Source organism: Lactuca sativa, chromosome 9, assembly GCF_002870075.4.
Source record: "Lactuca sativa cultivar Salinas chromosome 9, Lsat_Salinas_v11, whole genome shotgun sequence".
Lineage (NCBI taxonomy): Eukaryota > Viridiplantae > Streptophyta > Magnoliopsida > Asterales > Asteraceae > Lactuca > Lactuca sativa.
In genome coordinates this window covers 120,437,142-120,462,151 of record NC_056631.2, presented here as the reverse complement: position 1 = coordinate 120,462,151, position 25,010 = coordinate 120,437,142, and the positions used below count along the sequence as shown (strand labels likewise).

The 25,010-nt window shown below is 37.7% G+C and overlaps 2 protein-coding genes across 2 annotated transcripts; both read right to left on the bottom strand.

Annotated features, from left to right (window-relative positions):
- Positions 1-260: 260 nt before the first annotated feature.
- On the bottom strand, positions 261-2,364 carry LOC111896567 (uncharacterized). Its single transcript, XM_023892535.1, has 3 exons — positions 2,255-2,364; positions 978-1,319; positions 261-909 (listed from the first exon to the last, which is right to left on the bottom strand). Exons 1-3 carry the CDS (start codon positions 2,362-2,364, stop codon positions 261-263), a joined length of 1,101 nt encoding a protein of 366 aa, XP_023748303.1.
- Positions 2,365-9,183: 6,819 nt separating this feature from the next.
- On the bottom strand, positions 9,184-10,675 carry LOC111896578 (delta(12) fatty acid desaturase DES8.11). Its single transcript, XM_023892547.3, has 2 exons — positions 10,528-10,675; positions 9,184-10,426 (listed from the first exon to the last, which is right to left on the bottom strand). The coding sequence occupies exon 2, from the start codon at positions 10,402-10,404 to the stop codon at positions 9,268-9,270; it is 1,137 nt and encodes a 378-aa protein (XP_023748315.2). The 5' UTR covers positions 10,405-10,426; positions 10,528-10,675; the 3' UTR covers positions 9,184-9,267.
- Positions 10,676-25,010: the final 14,335 nt, after the last annotated feature.

Sequence of the window (25,010 nt, the reverse complement as noted above, 5' to 3'; positions counted from 1 at the left end):
CTCATCATGACGCTTACTAGAAGCACAAACTACATTAATTGTAAAAATTAAGTTTGTAAAAAATTAGTGTATAGGAATAATTTCCCTTGAAGCAGCCACCAATGGTAGTTGTAATCTATGAGCAAAGCAATGAACATAATACACATAAGGACAATCTTAATGACAAGTGCTTGTAATCCGTTCCATTCCCCTCTCATATTACTAGCACCATCATAACCTTGGCCACATATTTTACTAACATCAAACTGATAGTGGAAAAGTTATCTCCACATATTTGTTTTCAAGGTTAATGATAACGTATCCCTAAAATGAACCAAATCCAAGAACCTTTCCCGTATGATCCCTTCTGCATCAACAAATCTCAAAACTATGGCAATTTGCTCTTTTTTAGACTCATCTAGTGACTTATCAACCATGACATAAAAGTATGAATCCCCTACTTCACTACGAATATGCTTCCTAACTTTATTTGCAATAATACTAAGAATTTCTTTTTGAATATCTCCAGAAGTATACTTTGAATTATAAGGAGCATTCTCTAATATAACATTTGCAACTTCATCATTATAAGATGCTAGAAGTTGAAGTAGTTGAAGAAAATTACCTCGACTTTTGGAATTAGGCATTTCATCATGTCCTCGTAAAGCACAAGCTTGGAATGTCAACCAACGAACTGTGTCAATTGAAGCTTTTAATCGTAAACGGTTCTTTAATATTTGTGCTTCATTTTGCTTCACTATGATATTTTCAATGTGTGTTGCTTGGTTCATCAAGTCTTCAGCAAATGTAACAACATTTCTATGTTGTGAACAACCAATGTGCTTCAAGAATGCACATTTTTTCCCATCATTAACTTTTTTCCAATTGTCAAATCCTTTAACAGTAAACTCATCATAACCATGACACACACTTGGTTTATCATTAAATATAAAAAAATAAAACAATAAGAAGCATGTGTCGTTGGAGAATACTCTAACCAATTAGGGAAAATGTTGAACCAAGAATATTGGAATCTATGAGGACGTTTCTTTAAACCTTTAGCTTGATATTCTTGAAAACGTATTTGGAAAGGTCCTAAAGTCATATAAGCTCGTCTTACTTGTTCCCTTAAATTAACTGAATATTTCCACATTTGTTTTCGCTTAGCAGGATCTCTTTCTAGATGCTTAAGATCTACTTCATTATGATTTGATTGTGTAGCTTCAGCAATATCATTCTCTTGTTGATTTTCATGTTCTTGCGGTTGCGACTCACTTGTTGAAGCTTTGTGGCATTTACTTTGTTGATTTTCATTATGTGTTTCTCCATCATCATTCTTTCTTTTAAAAAAGAATCAATGGTTTTCATCTTTCCCATGAAATTGTAAGATTTGTATCATTGTATCTGTAATAATCAAAATTGAAATCATAAGCTCATAAACCAACAACCCAAATTCTGCAAAAAAATCTTATTTCTACAAATCTTGTTTCTGCAAAATTTTGCAAAATTCTAAAATCAGTTAATTAACAATTCTCCAAATTCTCCAAATCTTATTTCTAAGAAATCATTCAATTAACATTCTAACAATACTCCTAACAATCAGAAATCTAAATCAATTAACTAACAAAATAACGAATAACAATTGTAGATAGTTAAGCACTGAATGAGTTTCTGATTTCTAAGAAAAATAGATAATTGAGATTTTGATTTTTGCATTCTGGAAAAAAAAAAAACAAAAACATGATCATCAATTGATTCCAGGCTTCCAGCAAGATTTTAGAACTTCAGACTTGGAGAATAACTAAACAAGGCAACCGTGATCAGTTTTATTTAAATATCACTAATCTTCTGATCAGCAAGACAACAACAGCATGACCTCAAGCAACAACAATAGTGAATGCAGGGTTCAGACTTCAGACGAGGGTAAGGACGAATGAATGAGAATGACGATCAGTTTTTTTGTTTGATTTGGAATATTGGAAAGCATAGGAGGGGCCAAAGCCCTATTTTTTAATTTCTATGCCTAATATGGATAAAAATATATGGGCTATTTGCACTTCTAACAAAAAAATCAGGGGGGCCCACAACCTCTCTTGGCCCTTTATATACTTCGCCCCTGTAATCATATATTGAATTGATTTAATAAACCAAATTAATCAATCAGTTATAAGTCTAATTTAACTCAAACCGAACGCTAGTGAATTTGTTAATTTGTCCGCCTGATCACCGTATGAATGAGCTTATTTTTTAAATGATTAAGTTAGTAAAGATTAACTTGTTCATCTTAGGAAACGATAACCAGCGAAACATTAATCCATTGCACTTCCATAAATCAACCATAATTGCAAGTATATCGAAGCTAAACAAAAGTCTCCCAATCACCATGGTTAAAATCGTCTTTTGTGTTTCTTGCTTTTAATTTAGTTTCTGCTTCATTAGTCGATAATAGTTAGTTTGGTTAATTAAGTTTCTCGTCTTGGAAAACTAGAGAAAACCACTTTTTATTAATCAAATAGAAATTTAGGTACTTAGTAAATAAACTTAGCTAAACATTATGTTCTCTTTGTTTGATACCCGACTATTGTGCTATTCTATTTTCAACAAGGTACACTGTCTTAGGGTGTAATAATTAGTTACATTAGTAGGTTTAACTAGTGCAAAATTATTTACGCATCAAGTTTTTGGCGCCGTTGCCGGAGAACGGTCAGTTTTTAGTTAATTTAAATCTGTTATTTTCTTAGTAATTTTTCTATCTATTTTCTTTTAATTTTTCATTTAGTTTTTTTTTCTGTTTGACTTACCACGTCGTGGTTATAAGCACCACATCGTGGTATCATAACAGTTTCACCCTTACTTTTTGTTTTGTTCTTTTTGCGAGTTTTTTTTGTTTCAGTGATTTATGACCCAAGGATCAAAGACATCAATCATACCACCGTTTGACGATCCCGAGTCAGTATCCCATACAAAGAAGACAACCAAACTCGGAGAATCAAGCAAAAGAACACTAGAAATCGAATTCGAAAGTTTTGAGAAGTCTCCTAACAAAAAGGAGTCAGTTTACGAGCTAGAAAGCGAACAAGAATCCGACAAAGTAAGCAAACCAAAAGTCAACATGACGGACATTGCCAACATGACGATGGAGGCATACAAGAAACGGATGCGTGAAGACAACAAACCGGGATTTGTGCAACCCACACTTCGCAACACGACCAACTTTGAACCGAAAGGACACATACTTGCTCAACTAAAAGACATATCATTCCATGGGAAACACAAGGACGCCTACAAGCACATTGATGAGGTCAATGACATCGCCGACTACTTCAACATACCAAACATACCATGCGAAATAGTTTTGCTAAAAATGCTCCCCGTTTCTCTTAAGGGTATATGAAACGATTTGGTAAAGGCACTCCCTCCAGGCATAATAACAACATGGATGTACTTATAGAGTTAGTAATACCTAGATTGTAACTTGTAAATCGGTTATATATATATATATATATATATATATATATATATATATATATATATATATATATATATATATATATATATATATATATATATATATATATATATATATATATATATATATATATATAGACACGGTTAAGTAAGTTGCATGTTTATTAAATGGATGTATTACATACTCGGATAAATATAATGTGGGCTCAATCCTTAATTAACATATGGACTAGTAATTGTTAATGGCTCGCGAACTTCGTTATCATTATATAATTAAAGAATATATATTCACTGATATTAGTAAATATGGATCAAAACATATGGTATCTAGGTGATGAAAATTCGTTAATGAAAACATGATTGGTATAAACATTTATCAGAAATAAAAACTCAATGATTATCGTGTGAAAAGTCATTTACCTCAAATAAATGCCTTAATAATACGTTGGCAAAAATTATATAAAATATTAGGATGGCGAGCTTCAAGTAAATTCGAACAAGAATTTTATTATACTTAGTCACTACCCTAATGCGAGAATGAAATACTACAAGTATACTAAATCCTAGAAGTTATTAATATTACAGTATGTCGTTTTCTTAAACGAAAAATGATTATAATAATATAGTAAATTCCTAACAAGAAATTATAGGACTACGATGAAATTATCGACCTATGTTCCTAACAAGAAATTATCGACCTATGTTCACCTTTAGAACCCACCATATTCGGGTATCCCAAGATGAACTATTTTATTCGGTAGATTCAAGACCGAAAAATTCCTAATAGAAACCCTCCGGTTTATAACTAGTAATCCACATAGAATGACGAACGACAAGTATAAGTGTCATACTATTGATCTTATACAGTTAGACCCCTTGCCTGAAGTTGCTAGCTACAACTACGTCTAACGAAACAAATTTTGGCTTTGACGTTAGTACGATTGAACATTACCTCATGTTATAACGAGGTGAATGACTTAAGCATGCCCTATAATGCAGTCGGTACAAAAAGTGTAGTGTCACATAAATCATTATATAATCTTGGAAATTCCGAACACTATACGAAAATCAGAATATTAAGCACTTAGGGATCAATTACCCCACGATTTGGTTAAGAAATAAGGAAAATAAGAGGAAATTACCTTATTAATCTCCCATTGGTTTTCAAACGACCTGATATAATAATGATTAAGATACGAAAAAATGGGCATCTAAAATCTTATTAATTACTAGTTCTTGTATGATTTACGGGACAGTGGAAAAAAAAGGGAATATGACTTGTTAAGGTAATTAACTTTTTAGAATGTTCATATTTGGGTAACTATCTTTTTTTGTACACATCTAGGTAACAAACTTGTTGGAAGTGTTCACATATGACCATTATGACCTGCTATAGCAGGTTAAATCCTAGATGTGAACGCTTTCAACAAGTTCGTTACCTAGATGTGTACAAAAAAAAATAGTTACCCAAATATGAACAAAACGAAAAGTAAAAATTAAATTACACGAATGGTCCCTGTGGTTTGGGAGAATTTGTGTGTTTGGTCCCTAACTTTTTTCTTTTTAACTTGGATGGTCCATATTGTTTATTTTTGTTGCGCGTTTGGTCACTGTCTTTCTTAAAAAGACTATTATACCCTTATTAATTTAATTTTTAATTAATTTTCTTATTTATGTATTTATTTTTTACATATTTAAAAAAATTAATAGACCCCACATATTTGTATCTCTCCTCGGATGAACCCTACTGTTTATTTTTTAATTAATTTATTTTTTTTTAACTCGGATGGTTCGTACTGTATATTTTGTTACGGTTTTGGTCCCTGTCTTACCTAGAAAGACTATTTTGCCCTTATTAATTTATTTTTTAATTAATTTTCTTATTTATGTATTTATTTTTTATATATTTAAAAAAATTAATATACCCTACATATGTGTATTTCCTGACCGTAAACTTGAAACCAGATTTGAGAACTTTAAATTGAGTCTTACCGGTCACCATCACATCTCTCATCGTCCCCAACTTCTATTTCTTTTCCATCTTTAGTAATATCGACGTCTTCACCATCCTTCGTTTTTTGGTACTTCAACTCTGGCGAAGCAGCACCATAACCTACTGTTTCTTCATCTTTAGTAGGTTGTTGTGTTGATTCGACGGAGTTAAATGACCGAAAAAAGAAGGGATGATGAAGACGTCAATATCACTAAAGATGGAAAATAAATAGAAGTTGAGAAGGAAGAGAGATGGGATGGTGAGGAGATACATATATGTGGGGTCTATTAAATTTACTTAAATATAGAAAACATAAGTACATAAACAAGAAAATTAATTAATAAGGGCACAATAGTCTTTTTAGGTAAGACAGAGATCAAGATCGTAACAAAATTAAACAGTAGAGACCATCCAAGTTAAAAATAAATAAATTAATTAAAAAATAAACAGTAGGGATCATCCGAGGATAGATACAGATATGTGGGGTCTATTAAAATTTTAAATATGTAAAAAATAAATACATAAATAAGAAAATTAATTAAAAAATAAATTAATAAGGGCACAATAGTATTTTTACGAAAGACAGAGACCAAACATGCAACAAAAGTAAACAATAGGGACCATCCAAGTTAAAAAAAATAAGTTAGGGACAAAAAACACAAATTCTCCCAAACCACAGGGACCATTCGTGTAATTTAATTTTTACTTTTCGTTTTGTTCATATTTGGGTAACTATTTTTTTTGTACACATCTAGGTAACGAACTTATTGAAAGCGTTCACATCTAGGATTTAACATGCTATAGCAGATCATAATGGTCATATGTGAACACTTCCAACAAGTTTGTTACCTATATGTGTACAAAAAAAAGATAGTTACCCAGATGTGAACATACCGAAAAATTAATTACCTTAATAAGTCATATTTCCGAAAAAAAAAAACTATTGCGGTGAAAATTGGTCATTTTTATGTCTTGTAAAAGATAAAAATTCTCATTTTTTTATAATTATCTCTTTACATAAAAATATATTATTATATATGGAGTCAAAACTTGTTGATCTCATTAACAAACTTATTGACAGGAAACTAAGACAAAAAATCCATATGAAGAGTATGGAACCATCAACTTGTGCTTTTGTTATAAATTATGTTTTATGTCCTCTTTTCACGTCAATTAAGATTTGTAGTGAATCATGTAATAAAGTAATATATAGTTATGTTGTGTGTAGTGAAAAACTTTAAGTGGTTTTGTTTAATGTTTAATATATGATATGTTTATGATATTCGATTTACGTCACTCGTTTGACGATTCCGCTGTCGGCTGGGGGTGTGAAAGATTTACCCCTAAATTATTTGAAATTGTTCGCATTTTACCCTTATGACCGGTTACAACCCGTCATAAGGGTCAATGTGAACAATTTCTAATTATTTAAAGATAAATCAAGCACAAAAAAATCAATGACTAAATATGACCACAGTTGAAAGTTCGTTACTTCTAAAGTTACTATCACATTGAAAAATAATGACATTGATACTACATCATATTGACAATTAATGGTCACATAAAACAATTTCTCATTTAGTTCAATACGATTTCAATTAGATAAAGTGATAAACAAGATAAAATTTATAGTTTGGATAACCATTTTAATTTCTCATTTAGCAAACCAATGAATTATTTTATTACATAACTAGGTTATAGACAGTGAGAACCACAGTTACATAAATAATTAATTTTTTTATAGTAAAGACTCATAATAATTAATTAATTATTTTCAATAAATTATTAATTAGGAAATTTAAGTTTTTTAGTTAGTAAAATTATAATCGTTGATTCAAATAAATATTTGATTATTTTTCAAAATGTATGAAACAATTTTTATTTGTTAATTAATGAAAAAAATTATGATATTATATAATGAAATGTTAAATTGATCATAAAATTAAAACAAACACAATAAATAAAGTAAATTAAAATTGGTATAAAAATAATAAGAAAATTAAATTGTTGAAATAAACCTATATAAATAAAAAGGTATAACAAATTACAAATAAATGAAAATTGGATGTCTATAACAAACCAAATCAATATCTTGACTATTATCTATTTTTATTAAAAAAACATATTAAAAATAGAAATTATTTTCTTTAAACTATGTCATATACACATTAATTGTTATTATATCGTATCTAGTGAATATTATTATATAAAAAGTATAATATCCTATATTAGTTTAAACTATCATTTATATAACTCATTATAAAATGGCCAAGGTAGTACACATATTCAAACATTATATAGTGCACCTCACTTATTATATTTTTTGCCGTATGCACTTTATTTGGAAAAAGTTAGACCAAGCTTCGATAATAGTTTTTGTGATTATTATTTAATACAGATTATTATATTTTTTAGTATTATTATTATTAACTTTTGTGATTATTAATTAATACAAAAAAGGGATTTAAGATTATACATCATATTTGTTAATTATGAAAGATATTACAACTCTGAAAACTAAAATATATAACTTCAATACATTTCTTTTCAAAGTTGTAGTGTTAAAAATGTGTGTTCAATAGGGTGCTAGAAATGCATCATTTCGGATTTCAATCTACAAAAATGAAAATTATAGTCAACATGGCATCATTAAGGCATTAAAAATTAATCCAAGACCTTGACAAAAAAGAAAAAAATTGTGAAAACAAATATTTTTAATACATCATAAAATTAAGTGAGATATTAGTGTTTTCTTTTAACCAACATGTATGAGATTTTAAATTTTAAAACAATAATAAAGAGCCTCAACTCCTTTGTTGATTGAACGACAAAGAAAGGAAATGTTCTTTTATATATATATATATATATATATATATATATATATATATATATATATATATATATATATATATATATATATATATATATATTAGTTTATAACCCATGGAAACCACGGTTATAAAATTAATTGAATTTTTATAATAAAAACTCAAAATTATTAATAAATTATTAATTACGAGATTTTTTAATTATATATAATTATAATCATTGATGTAAATAAATATGTGAAATTATATCACTTTATAATTTGTATTAATTTTATTTTAATTTTTATTCTAATGTTAGTATTTTAATGTAATTAAAGTGGGAAATTTAAATTTTGAAATTTGAAATGAAGAATCAATAGGTTGACAAATGACATGCATTAATTAGAAGATATAATAGGGTGACACATGACAAAAAGAGAATAACATATGCATTAATTATAAAGCCTAATTGAATGATACATGTCAAAAGAAAAATAAAACTATTCTTTTATTAGAATAGGGATATATATATATATATATATATATATATATATATATATATATATATATATATATATATATATATATATATATATATATATTCTATTTGATGTTAAGGGTGGATGTGGGCATGATAAAAACTATAGGAAAATTTACATACAACATCAAAAATTTGTTCTGATAATCAGGACATATTTCATCAGTAACATACAACATTAATTTTTATTTTTATTATTTTTATTTTTTAACAATTTTAGTGTACGACTTTGCAATTCCAGGATATCGGGAAAATAAAATGGATTATCCGAGCTAAGTTTTATCTGAACCGGTAACAAAGATACACTCTTAGTAGGAATCGAAAGCTCATGTGACATAAGCAACTACTCTTCTATTTGTGTTAAAAAAATGTAAATTAAGAGAAAAATACACATGACATAAGAACTAATCTTTTATTAATATAGATAAATAGTCCAACAACATAAGTAGTAAATGTAATAATTTAAAAGCGAAAGCAAATGATTACATTTTATGGTACCAAAATACACCTGTGTGTTTGTTATCTTCATCAGGCTCGATATAGATGCATTCTTTAGCCTCTCTCCACATTGCTTTAAAGATTGGAGTCCTATCGATCTTATAGTACTCACCCAAAACTGGAATGATAGCATCCCTTGCCTCCTTTGCATGATAATGTGGAATGTACGAAATCAGATGATGCAATACGTGAGTATGTGTAACGTCATGGAAAACCCTATTCAGGAATCCGAAGTCCCTGTCAATTGTTGACAATGCCCCTCTGATCCAGTTCCATTCACTTGAATCATAATGGGGCAAAGACAGATGGGTGTGGTGCAAATACGTAATGATAACGAAAAACACATGCACTCCTACCACTGGAACTCCATATATACAGGCTACCCAAGCAGCTCCTTTCGTTGTTACAGCAATCTTGATTGCATAAAAGACGGCAAGAAGACCAAGATCTGATAACAGGACCTGAATTCGCTCGCGCTCGGTGAAAATTGGACTCATGGGATCAAAGTGGTTGGCAAACCTTCCGTATTTCTTGCCAGAAATATTAGTTAAGAGGTATAAAGGAAATCCTAGGGTGAACCTAAAAACCAAAGTGAACACTCGACCAGGCGGGTTGTTAAGAAGTTTTGAGTACCACCTGACTTTAGACTTGCGTTTAGGAATGTAAACTTCATCATTATCAAGAGAATTTGTGTTGGCATGGTGATTTCGATGGCTATATTTCCATGAGAAATAAGGTGTCATGAGAGCTGAGTGGAGGATGAAGCCGACAGTGTCATCAATCCATTGGTATTCGCTAAAGGCATGGTGACCGCATTCATGGCCGATGACCCATAAGCCCGTGAGGATGCTTGCTTGACAGAACCAATAAACCGGCCAAGCTAAGTAAGCCAAAGGAGCTGGAAGAAAAGGAATATATGTATTCGCAAGGAAGTAGAAAACGAAGGCAACAATCAGATCGTGAACAACATAGTAAGATGAACGGATGACGGATCGCTTGAAGCAATGGGCAGGGATCGCTTTCTTTAAATCACTTAATGAAAACGGTGGATCAACTGGGACACGTTCCAGGATCTTTTTACCATCAAATGGATCGTTTGACATCCGACCACCTGCACCCATTTTGTTGATAGATATGATTAACCTGCAAATGTAAAGAGTATTGTGAGATTTATGTAAACTAAACACAGAAAGAATTAAATACAAAAACCTAAAGCTCGTGGGAAATTAAAAAGAAAAACAAACCTATAGAGACAAGTTATGCTGGAGTTCTCTTCAGTAGGTCTGGCCTTGCTTCTTTTTATAGTCCAAGAATTGCAAAAAAGTTATCGGCTCACTTGTCCTACTAACTATCTATCATTATTTCATTTTTCTACTAACTTTTACTCTTTAGGAGAGACCACCGTTCCAATTTGGCGGCTCCAAACTTTTACATGTGCAGATGTTATGTGAAGATCAAATTATTATTTATTTATAGATTATAGATAGTACAAACTATTGTTAGTTGTAGAAATATTAACTATCTTTATATATGATTTGTTAGTTGGGGCTTCATCTTCTAGTTTGAAACAATTATTGCAATCAATATATATATATATATATATATATATATATATATATATATATATATATATATATATATATATATATATATATATATATATATATATATAAAATAAAAGAATAGTTTTACTTTGCAACATTAGAGTTGTTGAGGCATTTACTTTATAGTTCCCTACGTGTCATTTTCTTAGCAGTTTTCGGGTTTTTTAAATTTTTTGCATTAATTCATATTATCGATCGACTTGCATCCCACTCATTTTGACTATCAATAAAGATCAATTTATATCCCTACTTATCGGAAATCTCGATCAAATCAAATTTAAAATCGATGATGCTCTCCGTTAAGATTTTGCCTCCAAATCAAACCACCAAACCCTAAGTACAACATGGTTGATGTTCTTCAAATGGATGCAATAAGAAAGTAGCTACATGTGCTGATTATAGAAAATCGGAATGGAGATGCCACTGGAAGTACTATGATGGTGATGCATGTCGTCTTTTCTTGGTCGGTCATTACCTTCGTGAACTCTTTCAAATCCTTATATGCAAACCAAAGTGTTTTCTCTGTTTTTTTTTATCTGACATACGCAATTCATACTCATAGATTATGCGTTTTGATATGAATGTTTTATTTTTTGGATAAAACTTATTTGTTTATATTGACTATACATTGAACCACACTTAATAATTAAGTTGAAAATTGAAAAAAATATTAGGATATGTTTGTTTATATTTTGGCTATACATTGAACTACACCTAAAAACCACCACAATTGTTGTTTCCCACTATATAGTCCACAAATTTCTCATATTTTGCCAAATTTGAAAAACAAAGGTTGAGCACGTCTATTTTCTCCAAAATAAAAGATCATCCACAATGATCTATACTTGCTAACATCATTTCATTCCATCGCCAAGTTTTTGAAGGTCCTTTCAGACTCTCATTACTTGCACACACAATCAAAAGGAGATGAAAATACAGTTTTATGTTTTAAAATAAGTAAACATGAAAATTAAGGCATTAAGTTACGATAACTGCGATGAAACCTTAAAAATTTACAAAAAAAATGCAAAACAAACAAATACACACACAAACATCTATAATGGAGGAGGGAGTCATTTCCTTCCAACCCACTGAACCTACTGTCACATCAATTTTTGTCTCTTCTTTTTTTTAATCTTTCCCAACTCACAACACACAGAAATCCTATCTTTCTCAACCTACTCAATTATAAATAAATACAAAACAACTAAGGTACAAGAGAAAATGAGAGAGAGAGAGAGAGAGAGTAGAGAAAGAGAGAGGATGAAGTGGGTTAGTGAAACCTATTAAACAACCCGTTGAAGAGGGAGTGGTATTGGCAGTAACTCTATTCCTAATTAAGATTTTACCTTGATTGTTTTGTATTTTTTTTTTTAAATTGAATGTAATGAGTGGGTTGAAAAAGATAGGGTTTCGATGTGTTGTGGGTTGGGAAATTCAAACAAAAATGAAAGAAAAAAAAACGGATGTGGCAGTGGGTTGGGAGGGAATAACTCCCTCCTCACTAAAAACACAAAAATTGTTTCATACTACATATCACCAACATTTTACCCAATGGTTACAACAGCCAAAGACAAAAGTCACTCAAATTTATTGATTTCAGTGTCTCACATATGCCATCATTAAGAGTCTATTGTTTCTCAGCCAAAAATGGCGTAACCTGTTGCTCGCTAGATGCATTTTCTTGTTTAATCCTTTGAATACACACAACTACACTGTTGGTGATTTAATATCGTCAATATTATTTAAGTGTAATATGATTAAATTTGTTGAAAAAAATGATTTGACACTACAAGAAAAACACGATTTTGCTACGGAAGGAATCCGTTGCGAAAAACTGAAATTCCCTTGCACAAGACGATTTCCTGTGGAATTTGCAACGGCCCATTTCCGTCCCTAAAAACATCGTAGCGAGGGTTTGCATCGGAAACGATACTTCTGTCACAAATGTGACAATGGAATGAAATTCGTGGTAGATGGTATTCCGTAGTAGGATTCCGTCACACAATCCGTGGTAGTTATTCGATCACAAATTTTGTGGTGATGATTCCCTAGCAACTTCTGTGGTGGTGAATCCCTAGTAAATTTTATGGTGGTCATTCCCAAGTAAATTTTGTGGTGGTGATTCACTAGCAAATTCCGTGGTGGTGAATCCCTAGCAAATTTCGTGGTGGCCATTCCGTAGTAAATTCCGTGGTGATAATTACGTAGCAAATTCCATGGTGGTGATTTCGTAGCAAATTATGTCGTGTTGAATCCCTAGCAAATTTCATTTGATGACTTACTAGCAAATTTCGTGGTCATGAATCCCTAGCAATTTTCGTGGTATATTATATACCAGATTCCATATGGACCGATGGACAATTGATTTATAAATTATATGCAAATTATTTTGTAGTAATATATGAAAAACAAAAATAACAAAAAAATAAAACCATTATATCATAAAATAAAACAATAATTATTTATTACATGGAAAAAAGCAAAGTTGCTAATCTAAAATAAATACTCTACAATAAACATATATCAAGCTACTACCGTTGTTGTTTTGTGAAGACATTAATAAGATCCAATGTCGTTTGAATTTGTTTTTCAAGATGCTCGACCCTTGCATTGTTTTCTTCTTGTTGGGCGTTCATCATTTCTTTAAGCTCTTCGTTTTGTTGTTTTTGTTTAGCAACAAGATCCCTCATTTCTATTTCATCATTCTTTCGGAATGTAAGATACATTCGTTTTACTGTTCCTATTGGGAACCGCCTTTGCAAAAGATCCTAATCCATAAAGTCTTTTTTTTATCATGACCAACAACAACAGCATAAAATAGTTTGTCCTCCTCAAATTTAACATCTTCAACTTCCAACTCTTCCCATTTTTCTATATACGATGCCTACAAAATAAAAATAATATAAGTTAAAAGATATCAAATTTATGAATGATATTATGGACTAGCTAAAATATAAAAGTTTAACACTGAAATGGATATTACATGAATTTGTCTATCTTTTTCATTTGTGAAAGTGACTCCATCGTGATTCTTCGTGTGTGTATACAGGAACAATTCACTATGGGGTGGATCACATCCTAATTTCTTCTTCTGCATAAATACCATATAAAATGTCAAATATAAAGATAAACATATATATAAGCATTGATACAATGTACCATTTAAAAAATTACCAAATCAGAATCTATCTTCAAATGACTTGCGGATCCAACATTATGTGTAGGTTTTGCTACTCCATCAGCTACACCGTTACGCCTATTTTTCTTGTTCTGTTCAGATTTTAGCTTGTATTGTTCTATATTCCATTTTAATTGCCAAGAGTTCCAGACTTCCTGTGGAATATGAGCTGGTTTAAAGCCATGTTTGTTTCTTTTTGGGCTCCACATGTTGAAGAGATATTGACCATAACTTTCTACCGCTTTCCTTGCCCAAGCTTTCCTCACTAGCGATTCTATTGTTTCATCCCAACAACATTTTTTCTATACATTAACAATATAAACATAAGTTTAAGTGTAAATGTTTACCAAACAACAATTTATCACATATAGTTAATCACCTGAAACTCCTCCCAATATAATTCGTGCATTTCTCTTCTTACTTTCCCCCAAGCGTACCCTTTTGGATCTACTCTTTGTTTAAAGGACTGACTAATAAAATGTACACAAGGGCCTGGTGGCATTAGCTACAAGTAATCATGTGATGTGTTAAGTTATGAATTGATATGTATGTGTAAACCTAAAGTTTATACATAGAAAAAGTTGTAATTAAGATTTGATTGGTAACTCATGTTTTTTTTCCAAACATGAACAGTTAAACGTCCATCCCGTCCATAATCTTCAGAGGAATTGTTTTCACCTTCTACACTTTCCACAGCATATCCATTCATGGTTGGTTGTGTTGGTGATGGGGTAGATTCTGGGATAGGTGTTGTTGATGGGGTATATTCTGGGTAGGTGTTGGGATATATGTATATGTTGAGGATGTGGTAGTTCCTTTACTTAAGGAGGGTGTGGTATTTACTGTAGTTGTGGAGGATGGTTGTGTAGATGTAGGTTTTGAGGTTTTGGTAGTAGATATAGGTGTTGATGATATCGTAGTGAGTGTCGGTGTTGAGGATGGTTTAGATGATGTAGGTGATGAAGTTTTGGTTACTAACGTAAGTGTTGAGGATTGTATTGTTCCGGTTTCTGAAGTTTAAGATGTATTTTCTAAGGACGATGTGGATGTTGTAAGTGATGCCGAGGAAGTGGTAGTCATGGTTGACGTTAATGATTTAGGTACTAGGGTAGATGTTATAGGTGCTTTGGATGTAGTTGCTGGTATTGGGAAGTCGATTTCATCATCTTGTAATTGTTTGTTTATGAATTTTGCAGTTGAAATCCTGTTGCGTTTCATAACCTGTGGTGCAATGAATTTAGTTGGCTTCACACCGGATGCTCCTTTAGCTTTTGAGTTCAACATCTTTCTTTCTTAAAAATTAACAAAAAACTGTAGTCAATACCAACGTATTAAATATGATAAACTACTGATGTGAAGAGAGAAACAAACAATAAAAATAAATTATATATGAAGGCTTACTATGCATGCAAACTATTGAATACAATCAAAACCAATTTACTTGTAATTTAAAATGATAGTATACATGAAGATAATCAGAGAACAAGAAATGATCATCACGATAACAGTAAATTAAATAAAAATAAATTTTAGATGAGTGACAACCTATATCGCCAAAGTCAGTGCACAAACGTATAATGAACAAATATTTCGATCAATTAGCCGCCGGAGATGATGATTACAGAAAATGTAAAGCATATTTCTAATCAGTAAACTTACCCTAATATGCAGCATAATCGTGTGTAGGTTGGAGGGAAAGGAATTGCGAAATATTTTGCAGCTCTGCTAATGAAAAATTCGAATTGTGCTAATTACTGCTAAATATTTAGTAATTCAAATTTATTAAAGTAGTTCCATATTGATAGATAGGGTATATATATGTAGCTAACATCAAGAAAGAACATAGACTAACAAGATGTTCATAGTATAATTTTAATTTAAAATTGTAAACAAGGATTAAACATTAATAAACTATACATCTTTATGCTTTTATGTTTAAACCAAAATTTATATATAAAAGACGTACAGGTCATGTCAATATATATGGTAGTTGCTTATGGTGTGATGGTATCACCCATGGATGACCTATGGGTCATTGGTCAACATGGTAGTTGCTTATGGTGTCCATGGTATCACCCATGGATGACATATGGGTCATTGGTCAACATGGTAGTTGCTTATGGTGTCCATCGATGACATACGAGTCATTGGACAACATGGTATTTATTATGGTGTCCATTGTATCATCCATGGATGACATATGAGACATTGGTCAACATGGTAGTTGCTTATGGTGTAACATCCCCCTCTGGCACGTATCACAATATTGTCCGCTTTGGGCCACTCGGCACGAGGACTTCCCAGGGGGTCACCCATCCTGGTACTACTCCCGCCCGAGCACGCTTAACTGCAGAGTTCTTATGGGATCTGCTGCCCTCACGGCTTTAAAACGCGTTGTGACAAGGAAGGTATCCACACCCCTTTATAAGGATATGTTTCGTTCTCCTTCCAAGCCGATGTGGGATCAGATCTAACCCACTTTCACCCCCCATTATAGGGTTCGACGTCCCTGTCGAACACATCGACCCGTGCCCTAGCTCTGATACCAATTGTAACAACTCAAATTTTCATACAAATTTTTTTTTCATTTTTAAAACATAAATATTTCCATTAAAAAACAAGGCATAGACAGTTTAATTACTCAGTCAATACAATTATTCAAACTCCCAAGATCATGAGACATTCTTTAGTGTGTATCGATCATGCCGGCGCCTTCCCACGGTCCTCGCTAGTACCTGAAACACATACATACATAACAACTGTAAGCATAAATGCTTAGTGAGTTCCCCAATATACAACTTACGCACATACGCCTTCCGGCCCGGACCATTTGGTCCACATAACATTGCCTTCCGGCCCGACCTTCCGGTCCATGTGTCTCAGGGGACTTCCGTCCCTGCTGGGTAAACCTTCCGGCCTTACCCACGCCGACCTTCCGGTCCATCACACATCATATCGCCTTCCGGCCCATAACATACATAGCACATATAACATATAACATACCACATACAGCATACATATCACATAACATACCCGACCTTCCGGTCGCACAGTCAACCCTTCCGGGTACAGTATAGTGAGAAGACTCACCTCGTAAGTGCTGAAAGCTAGCAACTCCTGAAATCACTCGCGCGCACAAACCAACGAGTTACAACCCTCCTATAACATTATATAACTCATTAACACTCACATCATCTAAGTGTGACTATCCCTAAGAAGTCAGACTTAGGTCAACTCTGGTCAACGGTCAACGGTCAACTCGACTGGACTCGGCGAGTACCATGGCGACTCGGCGAGTCTAGTCGTCCTCACAAAATCCTGAATATTCCCTTTCTACTCGTCGAGTATCCCTCTTGACTCGACGAGGTCCTCATGGAAGAATCGCGGGGCCACCCCGACTCCACTCGCCGAGTCTGATGAACAACTCGGCGAGTCCCAGTAATTCTTCAAGCTACTCGCCGAGTCTGAAGAACAACTCGGCGAGTCCATGCCATGCAGACGCGTAACTGCTTCCTGAGATAGGTTTCGTCCCGAAGTACACATTCATGGGACCTTCTGGACCTCTAAAGGTCCTAATACAAGACTATAGTCGTGGGATAACAAGGCATTACTTCACTAAATCACTAAATGGGTTCTATAAACCCTAATTTCATACATACATCAAAATAACAGATTTGGTCCGAGTTATTACCTGGAATCGCACTCTCTGTGTCCCCCAAATCTCAGGACTCAATCCTCCTTGATATTCCTTTAGCCAAATCCTTCTTCTTCTTGCCTAACCACTTCTTCCAAGTTCCAAAGCTTTCTCCCTTGCTCCAGGCGTCCACAGCGATTAGGGTTTCTCTTAATTGACCAAAAGACTGAAAATGACGGCCTAAGAGGCGTTAAATACGATCCAAACTGAACGGTTAGGGTTTCTGCTGAACAGCGTCGACTCGCCGAGTCCATCTCTGGACTCGTCGAGTCCAGTTGCGGACCCGCGACCAAGTCCGCGATCCTACTCGGCGAGTCTAGGCTCCAACTCGCCGAGTCTCCCCCTTAAATCACCCCAAAAACATAATTTAATAATACCTGGGATTCCGGGCTGTTACAATTAAAGTGGGTTAGATCTGATCCCACATCGGCTTGGAAGGAGAACGAAACATATCCTTATAAAGGGGTGTGGATACCTTCCTTGTCACAACGCGTTTTAAAGCCGTGAGGGCAGCAGATCCCATAAGAACTCTGCAGTTAAGCGTGCTCGGGCGGGAGTAGTACCAGGATGGGTGACCCCCTGGGAAGTCCTCGTGCCGAGTGGCCCAAAGCGGACAATATTGTGATACGTGCCAGAGGGGGATGTTACAAATGGTATCAGAGCCTTGGTTTGAGGGATTCGGGTGCACCTTCGGGGGTAACTGAACTCAAACCGAGGATTTGAGGAAACTTTTCAAATAAAGGCATAAACTTTTGTAAACGAGTTTTGTGGTAAGCAAGAAAGAAGCAGTGTGTACGATCAGTCAGCGCCCGAACGGTAAAAGATCCCCAAAATACCTTACAATATTATACGATATGAATTGTTATGCATGCTAGAAGACTAGGTATTCATGATAGGACTAGAGTGGCCTGATTTGTGATGCCTTAGTCTAGGGAAGTTGCCTATATGTGATGCTTTGCTAGTATGCGGGTAAATAGAGCGTACCAAAAGTAGAGTACTCACTATCTGGTGTTTGGGGAGGAGGACTTGGGATGAACATTGATGCGGTGTGGTCGGTAGTATTGGGCCCGTACTACCGAGGACACCGAGTCAGTGGGAGACCCAAGTAAGAATCCCTGGATATCTGGGACTGAGTAGGGTTGCGTGTCGAGTACGATTATACTCGGTAGAATCTCTGATAGTTTTATGTTGTATTTCAGAGATATCATGGTTAGACCGCGGCACGGGGCAAGTTCGAGCGGTATGAGTGACGAGGATATTCGTCAGATGATCCACGAGGAGGTGGCGGCGGCGATCCGGGCTGAGATCCCGGAGATGTTTGGGTCTATCAAGACCACCCTGATGGAGACGTTCGACGAGCGGTACGCCGCATTGACTGAGGCTGCAACCGCTGCAGCTACCGCAGCTGTGGCCGCTGCTAGGCCACAGGGGGGTGATTCATTGCTGTTCCGAGAGTTCAGCAACACGAAGCCACCAGAGTTCGATGGGACGCAGGATCCGATTGCTGCGATGAGGTGGATCGCAGATATAGAGGGGTGCTTCTATACTTGTTCATGCCCGGAGCACCTGAGGGTACGGTTCGCTTTGAACCAGCTCCGCCTGGGAGCGAAGGACTGGTGGAAGTTCGTGACAGCGAATTTCACTTTGGCAGAGACTACAGCGGTGACATGGGAGGGGTTTACTGCCATGTTCAGGGATGAGTACGTTCCCCCAGTGGAGAGGGAACGATTGGTGCAGGAGTTCTTAACCCTCAAGCAGGGTACCGATTCTGTTGCGGCGATTACACGGAAGTTTCATGAGAGGGCGATGTTTTGCCCTGAGCTGGTGTCCTCAGAGCAGGCTCGGATGAGCCGATACTTGGGTGTCTTGAGGAGGGATATTCGGGAGTTTGTGTCAAACTCCACTTACCATACTTTTGCTGAGCTTCAGGCGAATGCCAGGAAGCGTGAGATCGAGTTGGAGACCCAGGCTAGGGAGGAGGCCGAGTCTCAGCGGGTGGATCGGCGACCGGCTCAGTTCCAGCCGGCAGCCAAGCGGACCAAGTCCGCTGATTCGAGGACAGGAGGTTCGAAGGGTCGCACTTGCGGGAAGTGCGGCAAGAGTCATGATGGAGTATGTCGATCTGGTGCTTGCTACAAGTGTGGCAAGGAGGGGCACATTGCTAGGGAGTGCCCCAAGGGATTTTCGGTTTGCTTTCATTGCAACCAGACTGGCCATAGGAAGGCTGAGTGCCCTCAGCTTCTTCAGGGATCTGCACCTGCTGCCGGAGTTCCTGCGACTCGACCGGTGAAGGCCGAGGCCCCGAGGGCTCGGGGAAGAGCCTTCCAGCTGACAGCGGAAGAGGTCCGCGCTGCGCCCGATGTTGTGGCAGGTATGTTGTAATTCATGTAATTATTTTAATGTCAATATGTTATGCTTATGTTATTATGCGCGTAGGTACTTTCCTTGTGAACTCTGTGCCTGCCTTAGTGTTATTTGACTCGGGTGCGAGTAGGTCCTTTGTGTCCTTGGCCTTTAGTCAGCATATTGGCGTTAGTCGTGAGTCGTTGAGTCGACCTTTGAGAGTCTCTATAGCTGACGAGAAGGTGATTTGTGCTACGGAGGTTCTTCGGGGATGTGTACTAGAGATTTTCGGGGTTGGATTTCCGATTGACCTGATTCCTATCGCGATGGGGGATGTCTGTGTCATCGTGGGCATGGACTGGTTGAGCCGGTTCGGCGCTGTCATCGACTGTGAGCGTCAGTTGGTGACTATACGAGACCCATGTGGGGGAGTTCTTTCGGTATACGGCGAGGGTACCCGTTCGGGATCAGCTTTTTGTTCGGCCGCTAGGGCGAGGCAGTGTCTACGTCAGGGCTGTAAGGGTTTCGTGGCGTATGTGATGGATACGCGGGAGGTTTCTGAGAAACCGAAGTCAGTTGAGGAAGTTCCGGTGGTGCGCGAGTTTTCAGATGTCTTTCCCGAGGAGTTGCCGGGAGTACCGCCTGTGAGGCAAGTAGAGTTTAGCATCGATCTGGTTCCGGGGGCAGCGCCTATTGCCAAGGTGCCCTATCGTCTTGCACCTCCAGAGATGCAAGAGTTGTCCTCGCAACTCCAGGAGTTGCTGGGAAAGGGATTCATTCGGCCGAGCAGCTCGCCATGGGGAGCACCTATTCTGTTCGTCAAAAAGAAGGATGGTTCACACCGGATGTGCATTGATTACCGGGAGTTGAACAAGCTAACGGTCAAGAACCGTTACCCGTTGCCGAGGATCGATGATTTATTCGATCAGTTGCAGGGAGCATCTTGGTTTTCCAAGATCGATCTGAGGTCAGGATACCATCAGGTGAGAGTTCGGGATGAAGACGTCCAGAAGACAGCGTTTAGGACGCGATATGGACATTACGAGTTTGTGGTGATGCCTTTTGGACTCACCAATGCCCCGGCTGTATTCATGGATCTCATGAATAGGGTATGCAGGCCGATGTTGGATCGGTCGGTGATCGTATTTATCGACGACATTCTGGTGTATTCGAGATCGAGAGAGCAGCATGAGGAGCATTTGAGGGAGGTCCTTGAGGTATTGAGGTCGGAGAAACTTTATGCAAAGTTCTCCAAATGTGACTTCTGGTTGCGGGAAGTCCAGTTTCTAGGACATGTGGTTAATCAGAAAGGGATATTGGTCGATCCAGCCAAGGTTGAGGCGGTGATGAGTTGGGAGGTGCCGAAGTCACCCTCTGAGATCAGAAGTTTCCTTGGGTTGGCAGGGTATTATCGGAGATTTATCAAGGATTTCTCCAAGATCGCAGTGCCACTCACCAGATTGACCCGGAAGGGTGTTACGTTCTCATGGGGGCCCGAACAGCAGACCTCCTTTGAGACACTTCGCCAAAGATTGTGCGAAGCCCCGGTTTTAGCTCTTCCAGAAGGGATGGAAGATTTCGTGGTATATTGCGACGCGTCGATTTCGGGATTGGGTGCAGTGTTAATGCAGAGGGGTCATGTGATAGCTTATGCGTCGAGGCAGCTGAAGCCTCATGAGGCGAGATATCCCACGCATGATTTAGAGTTGGGGGCAGTGGTGTTCGCTCTCAAGATTTGGCGTCACTACTTGTATGGAGTCCGATGTACGATATACACGGACCATAAGAGTTTGAAGCATTTGATGGATCAACCCAACCTAAATATGCGTCAGAGGAGGTGGTTGGATGTGGTCAAGGATTATGATTGTGAGATCCTGTACCACCCAGGCAAGGCTAATGTGGTAGCCGATGCATTGAGTCGCAGGGCGGAGAGCACTCAATTGCGAGACGTATGCTTGAGACTGACTGTGATGACTCCAGTATTGGACGCCATTCGTGGGGCCCAGGCGGAGGCCGTGCGACCAGAAATGCAGAAGAAAGAGCGGGTTGTGGGGTTAATCTCAGAGTTTGTCAAGGATAGTCGAGGCCTTATGACGTTTCAGGGTCGGATTTGGGTACCGTTCGTAGGCGGTACGCGTACTACCTTGATGGAAGAGGCTCATAGATCGAAATTCTCGATCCATCCTGGTGCTACAAAGATGTATTTGGATTTAAAGAAGGAATATTGGTGGCCCTGTATGAAAAGGGACGTGGCATGGTTCGTTGAGAGGTGCTTGACCTGCCGTAGGGTTAAGGCTGAGCACCAGAGACCGCATGGCAAGTTACAGCCATTGGAGATCCCCGAGTGGAAGTGGGAACAGATTACTATGGATTTTATCACCAAATTGCCGAAGACTGCTAGGGGAGTTGACGCAATTTGGGTGATCATGGATAGGTTGACAAAGAGTGCACACTTCCTTGCCATCAGTGAGAGTTTTTCGGCGGAGAAATTGGCGGAGATATACGTGAGAGAGGTGGTATCTCGGCACGGGGTGCCGATCTCGATTGTGTCAGACCGGGATGTGCGTTTTACTTCCAGATTCTGGAAGAAATTTCATGAGGAGCTGGGTACTAAATTGCATTTTAGTACCGCATACCATCCCCAGACAGACGGTCAGAGCGAGCGGACAATTCAGACACTGGAAGACATGCTCCGAGCGTGTGTGTTAGACATCGGGGGTAGTTGGGATGCGTATTTGCCATTGGCAGAGTTTTCCTACAACAACAGTCATCATTCGAGCATTGGTATGCCGCCTTTCGAGCTGTTGTATGGTAGGAGGTGTCGGACTCCCATCTGCTGGGGAGAGGTGGGACAGAGAGTGATGGGCAGCACGGAGATCATACTCCAGACGACAGAGCAGATTCAGCAAGTGAGGCAAAGATTATTGACTGCCCAGAGCCGACAGAAGAGTTATGCAGACAGGCGCCGATCCGAGCTTGAATTTCAAGTCGGCGACTTCGTTCTCCTGAAAGTCTCTCCTTGGAAAGGAGTGATTCGGTTCAGGAAGAGAGGCAAGTTGGGGCCCCGGTATATTGGGCCATTTCGTGTGATTGCAAGGATAGGTCGGGTAGCCTATCGGTTGGAGTTGCCAGCGGAGTTGGGTCAGATCCATGACACTTTTCATGTGTCGCAGTTGAGGAAGTGCATAGCCGATGAGTCGGCAGTAGTTCCATTGGAGGATATTCGGGTGGATGCGAGCCTGAATTACGCGGAGAGACCAGTGGCTATCAGGGATCGGAAGATCAAGGTTCTGAGGAACAAGGAAGTACCTCTGGTGTTGGTTCAATGGCAACACCGTAAAGGATCAGAAATGACTTGGGAACCGGAGCGCGAAATGCGGGAGCAGCATCCGGAACTATTTGCAGAATGAGACTTCGAGGGCGAAGTCTAATCCAAGTGGGGGAGAATTGTAACAGCCCGGAATCCCAGGTATTATTAAATTATGTTTTTGGGGTGATTTAAGGGGGAGACTCGGCGAGTTGGAGCCTAGACTCGCCGAGTAGGATCGCGGACTTGGTCGCGGGTCCGCAACTGGACTCGACGAGTCCAGAGATGGACTCGGCGAGTCGACGCTGTTCAGCAGAAACCCTAACCGTTCAGTTTGGATCGTATTTAACGCCTCTTAGGCCGTCATTTTCAGTCTTTTGGTCAATTAAGAGAAACCCTAATCGCTGTGGACGCCTGGAGCAAGGGAGAAAGCTTTGGAACTTGGAAGAAGTGGTTAGGCAAGAAGAAGAAGGATTTGGCTAAAGGAATATCAAGGAGGATTGAGTCCTGAGATTTGGGGGACACAGAGAGTGCGATTCCAGGTAATAACTCGGACCAAATCTGTTATTTTGATGTATGTATGAAATTAGGGTTTATAGAACCCATTTAGTGATTTAGTGAAGTAATGCCTTGTTATCCCACGACTATAGTCTTGTATTAGGACCTTTAGAGGTCCAGAAGGTCCCATGAATGTGTACTTCGGGACGAAACCTATCTCAGGAAGCAGTTACGCGTCTGCATGGCATGGACTCGCCGAGTTGTTCTTCAGACTCGGCGAGTAGCTTGAAGAATTACTGGGACTCGCCGAGTTGTTCATCAGACTCGGCGAGTGGAGTCGGGGTGGCCCCGCGATTCTTCCATGAGGACCTCGTCGAGTCAAGAGGGATACTCGACGAGTAGAAAGGGAATATTCAGGATTTTGTGAGGACGACTAGACTCGCCGAGTCGCCATGGTACTCGCCGAGTCCAGTCGAGTTGACCGTTGACCGTTGACCAGAGTTGACCTAAGTCTGACTTCTTAGGGATAGTCACACTTAGATGATGTGAGTGTTAATGAGTTATATAATGTTATAGGAGGGTTGTAACTCGTTGGTTTGTGCGCGCGAGTGATTTCAGGAGTTGCTAGCTTTCAGCACTTACGAGGTGAGTCTTCTCACTATACTGTACCCGGAAGGGTTGACTGTGTGACCGGAAGGTCGGGTATGTTATGTGATATGTATGCTGTATGTGGTATGTTATATGTTATATGTGCTATGTATGTTATGGGCCGGAAGGCGATATGATGTGTGATGGACTGGAAGGTCGGCGTGGGTAAGGCCGGAAGGTTTACCCAGCAGGGACGGAAGTCCCCTGAGACACATGGACCGGAAGGTCGGGCCGGAAGGCAATGTTATGTGGACCAAATGGTCCGGGCCGGAAGGCGTATGTGCGTAAGTTGTATATTGGGGAACTCACTAAGCATTTATGCTTACAGTTGTTATGTATGTATGTGTTTCAGGTACTAGCGAGGACCGTGGGAAGGCGCCGGCATGATCGATACACACTAAAGAATGTCTCATGATCTTGGGAGTTTGAATAATTGTATTGACTGAGTAATT